At 45.4% G+C, this 11,718-nt stretch overlaps 1 protein-coding gene across 1 annotated transcript; it reads left to right on the forward strand.

Moving 5' to 3' along the window:
• Positions 1–5,612: 5,612 nt before the first annotated feature.
• Positions 5,613–10,662, forward strand: LOC104412989 (bcl-2-related ovarian killer protein-like; the record flags this gene model as incomplete). Its single annotated transcript, XM_010023872.1, has 2 exons — positions 5,613–5,776; positions 10,537–10,662. Coding segments are annotated over 2 exons (290 nt in total), but the record flags the coding sequence as incomplete, so codon positions are not given.
• Positions 10,663–11,718: the final 1,056 nt, after the last annotated feature.

An 11,718-nucleotide genomic window follows, 5' to 3' on the forward strand; every position in this document is an offset into this window, starting at 1 on the left:
ACCCTAACTATTCTATGATTCTATGACTCAGCTCACGAGTCAAGTGAAAGGTGTGAATGATTTAAAAAAGTTTTGTTGAATGTAAAGCTAGAAATTGTAACTCTTGATTCTAAACTTGGGGGTTTCAGGATAGTAAGAGCAGGATCTGGACTCAGTCCTGTGAGGCTGGCAATGGTAGAGACTTTGGGAACACAGTAGAAGCCCAGGCTCAAGCTCTGTTGCTAGTGCTGCCCCTCGTCTGAGGATGCCACGCTGCACAAATGGCTGGCAGTTGGCTGGCTGCTCAGGGAGTGGATTCGAACCTTCCTGGTGCTTTTTCTTCTTTCCCATCTCTGCCTCCGAGCAGCTAACAGGATAACCTGTGAGCGTGAAGCTGGGGTTGTGTACTCAATTGGTTTTATCATTTCACTATTGTAATTTTTCTTGCTAGAAAGCTGCTGAGCAGCAGAGGGGGAGGAGTTTGCTGCTTTTTAACATTCCTGGATCCCAACTCTGTTCTCAAGACTCAGCATTTAATGCTAAATCCAGCAAATCAGAGCTGGCTGTGGCAGCCAGACATTCATTCCTATTTTTTTTCATAGTTCAGAGCAAAAAGGCTCTTATTGAGCAAAGGAAACAAGAGACTCAAGTGCAGTCTGAGTTTTCATGCCAATTACCAATGGCTAAAGCATCTTTAGCCTGTTTTTTTTCTGTCCGGTTTATTAAGAAAACAGCTTCAGTCTGACACCGCAGTGCCCACACAGTCTGGGGAGCCCCATTAGTCCCTCACATTGCCTTTCCAGCAAAGGAGGGGGGATTTTGACTCTATCTTGCTGAAGAGGTTTTCTCCTTAATCTTTTACATGGCCTTCTTCCACACTCTGCTCTGGTTTTGAGTCTTCACAATGTAACACTGGCTGTGCTTGCTTCCTGTCCATAGTTTACAACTCTTGACAACTCAGTCCTAGATGGACAGGATATCTGGCATCCCTTCTGGTCCCAATGCATGGCTACATTGTGCCATATTCAGCTTTAGAGTAGTGTCTATTCCAGTTATCTCAGGTTTGGCTTTTCTCTGGTGTAACTTGAATCCCAATTACATTAACAGCTGACAATATAGGCAGAAAGTGTGCATTTCACAGAGCATGGTAAGGCTCAAGCTGTATTTTGCTTCCCTGTTTCCATACCACCTGTTAGTTATTCAGCGTGATGAGCCCCCATCTGTGTGGGGACTGGCACTGCAGGGCCCTGACCCGCTTTGGTTGTTGAGGGATCTGCAGCAGCATCATCTCTGTGACACCACCACTGATTCTGGTGTGTGGTCCAAAGCTGCTCTGCAGCCAGCAGGAGACTTTCCACTGACTTGAACAAGCTTTGGATTGCAGCCTGGCTGAGATGGCATTTACATTAGCTGTTTAAATAAATCCCAGAAGGAAGGTGTCACTTGGTGGAAAAACAGAAGTAGAAAAGGGAGATGCATTTTTCTTTTCTAAAGGAAAGAGTTTCCTCCAGTTGGTAAGGGCCACTAGGTATGTGGGCTCTCTCAAAGCTTTCAGCCTGGTTTTGTATTGGTTTGGGTGCTCGTCACTTTTTAATCACGAGTGCTTGGGCTCAAGTGAACCCTGTACAACAGGGATGCATGGTAAGTGAGTTCTCAGGAGAAAATGCTTTCACCTGCAGGAGCAAATGGTATTAGAAATGCATCCTGCTGCTTCCTCATCACTTAGGCCTTCTGACCTGAGCTTCCCACCTTGTGCACATCCCTCTGGGCTGCTTTCTGTCCATCAAGTAAGAGTATATTGTGTCTGGCTGTGTTCTCACAACTCTTAAAATGTAGCTGTTGATCATGTTTCTCTAAGGTCTGATTTGCAAGCTCGGCTTTGATGCTGGGTGGAGCAGGGGGAGGTTTATATGAGTAACTTTGTATAGTGTGGTGCTGTAAACACTTGTGTCTCATGGCTTCTTGAGCTCTCCCCTAGGGTAGACAAGCTCACATGCAGCAGGAACACTTTCAAGAGCGATCTTCTGCTAATTCATTTCCCCCTGGGCTCTCCAATGTTTACATACCTCCAGCTCCATGACTGGCCTTGAGTCTGCAACTTGTATTTCTTACTTTTCAAAATGCCTTCTAAGCAACTTTTCACTTTTTCCATACTCTTTTGTTCCATCTTTGTGAGCAGATCTTTCAGAACTTTCTATGTTTTCATTGTTCCTTTCTGGAACATTCCCTCTTTTTGTTAGCTCCTGCGCATGCTAGTCCAAACAATGGGAAGCTGCGAGTAGATTGTCTTGCTTGGTGGTGAATGCTCATTTCACCCAAAGTGGATGGCAGCCAGACCTTTGAGGAATTCTGAGCAAAACAATGTGTCTTCTCTGCTCTGGGCAGATGCAGTTCCAGCTTATGCCAAGATATAAGCTGGAAGCTAGTGTCACCCTGACCTGGACATCACATTGGGCAGAGGAACTGCACTCTCAGTAGATTGTGCTCCTCTACCCTGCCTAGGGAGTCCTTGAGAGAGAATAGTTAATGATGCTTGGAAGTGCAGATGGGGGCTGCTGTGACTGTTTCCCTGCCCTGCCTGGGGCTGGATGGCTGCTGGAGCCCTCCTGGGGCAGAGGGACAAGCCACAGACATAACCCAGCATTGGTATAGAGCAGTTGTAGAGGTGTCTGCTCTTCCCTTGCTTGTAGACTTCTGTGAACAAGAGCATAAGCTGTGCCTCCCTGTCTCAGGTGAGGAGCCCAGCCAGCTGTCTCCATCTTCTGCCTCCAGCAGTGGCAATAGGGGTCTCCATGCAGAGAAATCAGGAGATTTCCTCCTCTCCCACCCCTGTGGCCCAGCTCTGCCAGTAACAGGAAAAGCAGACCGACAGATTGATTCGACCCTTACAGGCATGCTCTGTAAAGAGGAGGATCATGGAAAGTGACTGCTGAGCCCTTCACATCTACCGCTATGATAAGCACTGGCCAACAGCTTACCCTTTTTCTGCTGTCTGTGTGAAAGGGAGAGAGGCTCTGTCAGTGTGCTGAGGAAGTGTTCACCTTGCACAAGTCCTACAGCAAGCACTAAGTGGCAACTTTGTCAGGGAAGCCAGAGCTGAAGGGCTTTCTCTCTGCTTCCTCTGAGGAGACCCCTGGACTGACAGGTCTGTAGAGCAAACTGCTTTCCTGTGTATTAAGGAAATCATTGGTCTCTTGAGCCTTTATCCACAGGTTGTGGATACACTTTTCTTCTATTGGAAAGAGAAACTTGGGTTTAAAACAAAGTTGATCAAGATTGCAGCTGTCTTTCTCTACCAGGGTGTCCTCAGCCCCCTGCCAGTCTCAATGACTGCCATGTAAACACCTCAAAGCTAACAGACTTGATTCAGATACTTACTAAAGAGCGCTGTTGTTAAAAGCTTGGGAATAAGCCAGTGAACTCTTCCCTGGAATTTTGGGTAACTTTGGTTCATGTAACCCAAGATGCAAGGAGACACATTTCTGCAGGGAGAACTGTAAAAACTGACTTACGCTAAGGCTGAGTGTAAGCCAGCTGAGGCTCTGGTCCAGGAGATTGTGTTCAGCAAGTGTTAACCCCTTAAAGCCTCTTTAACTTGGTGGAGATGTATTGACCTGCAACAGGACAGCCTGTTTCCTGCCAGGAGAACCCTTCTGTCTAGTATTTTTTCATGTGGTTTCATAGCCTCTTCCTGGCTTGTTCTGCTGGCTGTCATGGTGACACACAATGTGAGAAAGGCAGATAAACAGTGTGAATACCACATAGGCAGCGAACTTCCTGAGTGACAGCCCTGGGAAAGGGACATTGCAGGACCTACTAAAACCAGAATAACAGCCAATTTAGCTATATTAGTAACTTTCTCTGATCTTGGAGATAATGCTGGGGAAGGACAGAGTATTACCAGAGACTCTGAGCTACTGTTGTTACTGTTGCTACAAAGCTGTAAAAGAATAATCTGTCAGTTTTGATCTTGTATCAGTGCAAAATGGTTTTTTTGGAACACTGGATGGATTTTCTTCAGTCTAACAAACCATTGCTGTGACTGACATTTCAATAGTTTCTCTTAAGTATTGGTGAGTGTCCCTTTTGAGGCACTAAGTGGAAGGATTGTGGAAATGCTCATGAAATCTGCACGTATTTTAAAGGAATGTGGGGAGCCCTGCTGTGGTGTGAACAAGTGTGGGGAGTCTGTTGTTCCATCCCGAAGAGGTGAATCAGGGTACCTGGGGATCTGAGAGTGCAATGAAGGAAATAAATAGAGAGACTTTTCATTTAAATTGTATTTAAGGGTTTGCTTTCTCAGCTGTGCACACCCAGTTTTCTGATTGTGTGTTTAATCCCTTCTGGTCCTTAGATCTAGTGACTGAACTGATTTTTATTTCCTCTCGCCTCTTTTCTTTCTTGTTGCAACCCAGCAAGAAGGGGTTTGCATGATTTTTAAATACTGAACTTCAGCTGGCTTCTGGCTACATTTGAGAGAGACCTCAGGCAGGTTCCGTAAAGAGCTAACACTGTAAAATACTTCACAGTATGCTTGTCAAATACTGCTATTCCGGTTAATAAAGTAAGGGGGGGCATTCAACTTTCTAGCAGATCCAAGAGAAATCCATGTGCCATTGGGCTGTGATAGTTCTGCATGGGTGCAGAAGGGTTACGTTTCCAGGTCACTGATAGAAGCCTGGTGAGGGGACTGCTGGTTGCAATGTTTAAGCATGGACAGTTTGTGCCCAGTGGTGTTGGCAAACTATGAGGGAGACCCAGGGAGTCTGGCTACTGTCCAGAACTGAGCTTGAGTGCTTATCACTAGCCCTAACAGGAAGATGACTGCTGCTGGGACAACTTCCATGGAGCATTTGCTACTGGCAGGTCAGCCTGGCAGGAAGGCTGTTTTCTACGAGATTAGATAACTGACTGACACTCCGTCCCTGCACTGCCTTCAGTGGGAGCAGGGTATGTAATGTTAAGGATTATAGGCAGAGTGGCCAAATTCTTGAAGTCACCTTGTTTTCAGGTGGAGACTGAGGCATATTCCTTGCATTAAGGAGAACGCCAACCTCCTTGGCCCTGTACCTCTTCCTCCCTTTTCTGCTTTTGTGTTATGAAAGAACAGACTGGAGATGCTTATGTCATGTGCTTTGCATGTCATATTGGAACAGTCTGATCTAAAAAAAAAATGAGAACACTTTGCCTAAAGGGTGTTTAAGAGTTGTGCTGGTGACAAAACTCCCAGGTTGCTCAAACTCTTTGAATTCAATTGCCTCCTGTGCACCATGTGTATGGCTGAGAGTTAATGGCAATATAAACCATGGTGGTGCGCATTTTTCCTGTTCTGATGATGCCTTTGGGCTGCATTCTACAAAGCTGTGTAGTGAGTGCTGAGAGGGGGACAAACCATGTCCAGGTCAGATCATTTAATTCTGCTTCTCCAGGTGGAGAGTTTTCCCTAGTCCTGGTACCCCAGTATTTCTTTTCCCACATGGTGAAGAACATGCAGAACTGTGGCTGCACCTGAACTTGCAGATGCACACATGCAGTGTAGGCACATGTAATGAAGGAGAGCTGTTTCCATTGATTATTCAAGCCTGAGTTATGTGTGTGTGTGTAAATCTGAATGACCTTTCTTCTTCTCACAGGCATAACGTGGGGCAAGGTGGTGTCTCTCTATGCCGTGGCAGCTGGGCTGGCAGTGGACTGTGTGCGGCATGCACAGCCGGCCATGGTTCACACTATTGTAGACTGCCTGGGAGAGTTTGTCCGCAAGACCTTGGTGACGTGGCTGAAAAGAAGAGGAGGCTGGGTAAGAGATGCTGGCTGATCTAGCTTGCTCCCACACATGCACACCAGAAAATATCCCAGTTAATGAAAGCGAGAGTACCCCCACTGCAGCTTTGTGCAGAAAAACAGTGAATGAGATTCTCTTCCACAGCCACCACTGTCTTACTTACACCTGTGTTGGACTTACTGTATTGCTCTTACCGCCTTGTGGTCCTGTCTTCGACAACATCATCTACTCTGGTCCTCAGCTGCCTGCGTAGCTGTGCCAGACTAATTCAATCCTGATCTACCAGGGCCTATTCTGTTCCTGACCTGCACATCTCTGGAGCTGCCAGCCAGTCATAGTGAGAGACTGTAAACGCAGGTCATTCTCTTGGGCAGCTGTTTTCTAGAAACTGAAAAAAAATGAGTCCTGCCAACTTAATTCCCCTTTCATCTGCTCCATGGTTCCCCAGGTCAAAGCTTAGTATATTAACGTGGCTTACCACCATAAGGAATTTCAGAGGCATATTACAACCCAGCAGTTTGTGCCGTTCCCTGGCCTTTGGAGTGCTCCAGGAATAACATCTGAAGTAGCTCAAACTGTAGTGCACTTATGCTTTGAAGGGCACTCATAACACCCATCCACACTGGGAGGGCTCCTGGCTCTGTCACAGGCCTGCTCTGAGACTGTGGGTCAAGCATGGTGCTGTCCTCCATTGGTGTGGACTCCATATGATACAGTTTTAAGCATCTGATTTCTTTGGTTCTCTCTATACCCAATGGAAAATACAATGCTCCTGTGGAGGATGGTTCAGAGTAAGAGCTTTACTTTGGTGCTGTGGAATAGCCAGACACCTTTCTAGTGACCTCCCCTGACTGGTTGGCTATGTTAGTGGTTAACAGTTGGATAATGTACAGACATACCAGGGTCTCTGTGCCTTTCTCGCAGGGATATAGACACTCCCTGAAGCAATATAACCAAAAGCACTTTGTAACTGCCTGGCAGATTCTGCCTGGAGCTAAATATTACCATATGCCTCCACTGAGATCATGGGACATCATGTTCCCAAGGTACACACTCTTATTCCCTTCTTTCCAAGAGGTGATACTATTCCCAGCCCATCAGGAAACAGTCAAGCTACCCACCCCACACAGACCCAGAGAGAGGGGGATGTCTTTTTCCAAACTGAACATTGCTCTTCCGTGCTGAGACCTACCAAGTGTGCCTGTAGCTAACTCAGACACCTAGTTTCTCCAGGAGCAAAGGCACCTTTGTGATAAAGGGCAACTGGAAAAGTAGCATTGTTCTGAATTTGGATCCTTTGCATTTACTGAGTGGGACTGCCACTTTAAACCGTCCTTGCCCTGTCTAAAGTCATGTGACCTTGAGGCCAACTGAGTTAGGGAACTTCTTGATTGGGCTGAAAAGTAGCCTCCAATTTGAATGTCATGATGTATTTTATTTTGCATCTGCAGAAATAATTGTGCTGAGGCAGGTGAAGAGGAAATCCTGTGAAAGCAACTGATTAAGTAGCACTGTTCCTGCCTTTGAAATCCTTGCCTCAGTATCATTTGAGGCTTTCTTTAACTGGATACCTGTAGAGATGGTTGAGATGCGTTCTCTGAAACAATTTTTGCTTTGGAAAAAATCCAGTTTTGTTAAAATTGAAATGTTGCATTGGAATGTGTCTCCTCCTAGTTTCCAACTATTTTTTTTCTTTGTTTTGGTAAGACATGCATGCTCTGATAAGTTAGCATCTTGTTTTAATTTTTGTATTACATTATTAGAATTCAAAACTGGGTGTTTTGATAGTTCCAAATTGATATCTTTTGAAAGTTTGTTGCATTAGCAAACAAGCCACAAACCCCATACTCAGACCAGAAGCAGTTCTTTGCTGGTGAGTAGGTAAGTCCTGTCCACTGCTAGGTCCTTCTGCCCATGATCCCTCTTTGGATGGCCAGCACATTTCTATTGGAGTTGCTGAATGTATGCTGCTTCCTCTTGGGATCTGGCCCTAGGAAAGGGAAGCCACTGCCCCCTATTAAGCTAAGCAACTGTAAAAGCTGCTGGGTTATGCTGATTACAGCCTGTCTCCGGTACCCTTATCAGCAATTTTCAGCTGCAACAAAGAGGTATTTTCCCTCTAGAAATGAGTGGTTCCTTCAGTCTGGGGAAAGGCTGCTCATCCTCTTGCCATCTTGTACTGTGTTTCCCTGAATGTTCTTCCTCCTGATCTAGTCACTGCAGTGTGAAATTTCACAGCCTTGTTTCCAAATGTGCCAGACAAAACAGCTCTGTAGTGGGGACCCTTTCATCTTTCATCATTGTTGTTTTGTCTTGGTATGAAATCCTCCTTTCCCCTGTGCACACAGCCCCTAGCTCTTATGCATCAGCTCAGGTTGAGCTTGCCAAAAGGAGCCACTGTGCTCCAAGCTGTCTCAGAAAAGCCACTACAGAGACCTTGGAAAGGCATTTGAACCACTTAGCAGCAGGTTCCCATACTACTTCCATAGGATGGAGAATGGCCCTACCCCTCAAAGCCCAACCCAAAACAAACCTCTTAGGAGAAATAAGAAATGTTTCACCTTTTAAGGCACCATCTCTCCCTTGGGAGAGTTTGCAGCTTCAGTAGAAAAGAAAGAGGGTTTTTATTACTTTTTTTTTCAGCATCTGTAACATATATTAGCTGCAGAGAAGAGCATGGGACTTGAACTTGTTTGAGCAATTAACAGGCGAAGATAAAACTGCCATTGCAACAGTTTATCAGTGCCTCACAAGACTAAAAGTCCTGTTTTATTTTCAAGTCCAGTGCCTTATCAGGTATGCTTTATTTGGATAACAATAGTTGAGGCAGTTGTTAAACAGCTGAGCAATTTTCTTTATCTAAGCAAGCACAATACAAATTTGTAAGTGCTTCTGTCTGCAGCTCCTCTTGATTAGCCACAGTGAGTTCATTGCCTTTAATAGGGAGTCCACACTTTCTCATCTGGAAGTTAACCTTCTGCAGCTATAATGAACCTAGTGTGCATATTTGGGCCTCATACTGATTTACGTTAGGCACTTAAACCCTTTAGAGCTTACATTTATTATTGCTCAGCTGCTGTAACATCTGAATACATGTTCAGGCTGGTACCTGCACATTATGACTTCTCTTGACTGAAGAGACAGCTTGACACAGCTGTGTTTTAAATATGGCATGATGCAGGTCCCTAAAATTGGGTAGGCTGAATCAGGTCAGACTTTTTTCAAATGCAAACAGGGTGACTTTGCTAAGCCACCACTGAAAGCATTTAAGCAGACCCATTTTATTTCCCTCGACAGTCCATTTCCTCCTGTCATCCTGTTTCTGTGCATCCTTTCATGCCTGTATTCATTCCTCCTGTAGACTCTACTTCTCAGGTATTTGTGGGCTCAGCATGTCCAAGTGATCCCTGAAGAACAGTAGTGTGGGGTGATTCAGCATGCCAGCCTTTCAGACTTCCCTGTGAGGGAGGAACTGTGTGGGAGGTTAGCCTCAAGGCTGCTGTCAACAGACCTTTGGTCTGAAGATTGTGGTGGAGTCAATTAGTGCAGCTGTACTCACTACTTGGGCATGAGGATCTGTCCTTTCAGTCCCCTTGTTTTCTTCTGATTATTACCAAGGTTGGTCAGGTGAGGCTCACCCATGTTCTGAACACAGGCAGAAATACTGGTAAAGATTGTTGTACTCAGTAGCTTTTGTGTCCTATTCTACAGGAGGAACATCTCAGGATTTAGAGTGTGGCTTCCTTCTGCTTGGTCAATAAGACACTTGTGTCAGAAGGCAAACTTGGAAGACCTCTGAGCTAAGCCTGTAAAGAAAAAGCTATTTGCCCTCCTTCTGACCTGATTCTTGTTCACATTTGCCACCCAAATGACGTTTTTGAAAACTGTCAACTTGATGTGCTAGCAGTGCACCCTCTGTTACAGAGCTGCAGTCCATGTATCTCCCTGTGCTAGGCTGAAGTCTAACCACAAACTCAATCATATTACTGGCAGAACTTTGTTTCCCCCACTAGAAGATGCAATTTTCTATCTACCTCTGTCCTGTTTGCTTTACTCTCCAGATATTTTTCACCTTCTTTTCCCAGTGCCAGCTGAGATCCTGTCTTTATGAATTTGCTGGATTGCTGTTTTTTATTCATTGCAGGCCAGCTTCTATTCTTGTTAATACTTGAAGCCAGCTGCCCAAGCAATCTTTAAATCTGGCCCACGTGTCTGAGAGGCATCTCTGCCAGCATACATATTTCTACAAACAAAGCTTGCACTGCTTTAGATTTAAATTGGGGGTTGGCTTGCTTGAACAAATTCCAAAGAAAACATTAGGGGAAGAGAAAAAGTGCAAGCAACTTCAGCTGATATTAAACAGGACAACCTCTGGGAAGCATCTTGCTTTACAGAAAGGGAAGAGAATGGTGATACTGCCAAGCCTTCCTAGCTCTTTTGAAAAGGGAATGAAAGTTTCTCTTATTTAGCTATTCTAAATGGAAAATGCTTGACAATCTTGCTGTAGCATTTTTTTTCCCAGGGGTGAGGAAAGGGAGATATTTCACCTTGTTAATGCAGGATGAGGAAAGTGTATTTTGCAGAGCTCTTAAGCCCAATTTAATAACTCACAGTGTGTGGAAGTGTCAGAGCAAGCATTTATGTTGCTGAGTGTGGCACAGTGGTGCTGCAGCAGTGATGGTGAGGTGCTGTGGGTTGTGGGGCCAGGAGAGAGCAGTGGTAGCTGAAGGTGGTTCTAGGCATCTCTCTGATGATCTCTGTTCCCTCCTCAATAGGCAGATATCACAAAATGCGTGGTGAATACTGACCCCAGCCTTCGCTCCCACTGGCTCGTGTCCGCTGTTTGCAGCTTTGGTCACTTCCTCAAGGCTATCTTCTTCGTCCTGCTGCCTGAGAGATGAACCCAAGTCACCAAGTGCAGCCCCCCCTGCCCCATCTCCTCCCCCACTCCAGAAGCAGCTGTAATGCCAATCTCTGAAGAGGAGGAAGAGAAGAACTGTGTCAAACAAAAGGCTTGTTCTCCTCTCCCTTCAGCTGGAAGCAAGTGATCAAACACGGTCTCCATAGGAGACTCACCATTAATCCTTTCAAGAGTCTTCTTTCCCTGGGGAACTTGTGTGTGTGGCCTGGACATTGCCAGTCCCTGGGCATGCTGATTGCAGCTGTGTGCAGCGTGGACTGCCTGATGTCTGTGTCTTATGTCTGTGTTCCATGCTTATGCTAGTGCCAGGCAGAGAGGAGGAGGAAGGGGCTATTATTTGAAATGGTTTAGAAAAAAGGAGATGGGGGAATCCCTCCTTTGCTCCATGTGATTTCCCCTTTCGGTCCTCAGACTTGCCTTGCATCAATTCTTGTTACTTTCGTGCTTGAACTCCATCTCATTCTTTACACCCAACTCTGACTTGCTGTGCTCTGCCCCTAGCACAGCATGGTGGAGGACATAATGCAGCTGTGGGGTTTTAATGTGATTAGAAACAAACATACTGTCATCAGATGCTTGTCCCCCCTATGTGAGGGGCAGTTGCATGTGATGCGGTTTGCGGTGGCTTCCATTGGTGTGCACACACAGTTTCAAACAGGAGAGCAAGGGGCAGTATCTTCAAGCAACAACTTGGGATTCTATCTCATAATGAAGAAAAATGATTTCTCCACTGAAGTTTTGTCAGAGGTAAACATGTAAGTGGGAAAGGCTGGGGGGCATGGGCAGGATTTAGGGAAATGGTAAGTGATGTTTAAGTTGTGAAGGGGGAAAGCTGTGTCAAAAGTAGCTGGTTTATATTTCTCCTTTAATGTCTTCAGAAGTACAACTCGCAGACGTCTTTGTGGCAAACAATAAAAGAAAATAGGTGGTGTTTCACTATTGCAAAGGGTATTGTATTTGTTTCCAGAGTTAAGAATTCCAAAAAAGGCCAGAACAGTGCAGAGACAAACACTCAGGCCATACTAAAAATACTTCA

This window comes from Nestor notabilis, unplaced genomic scaffold (genome assembly GCF_000696875.1).
Source record: "Nestor notabilis isolate BGI_N333 unplaced genomic scaffold, ASM69687v1 scaffold20400, whole genome shotgun sequence".
In the NCBI taxonomy this organism is placed as follows: domain Eukaryota; kingdom Metazoa; phylum Chordata; class Aves; order Psittaciformes; family Psittacidae; genus Nestor; species Nestor notabilis.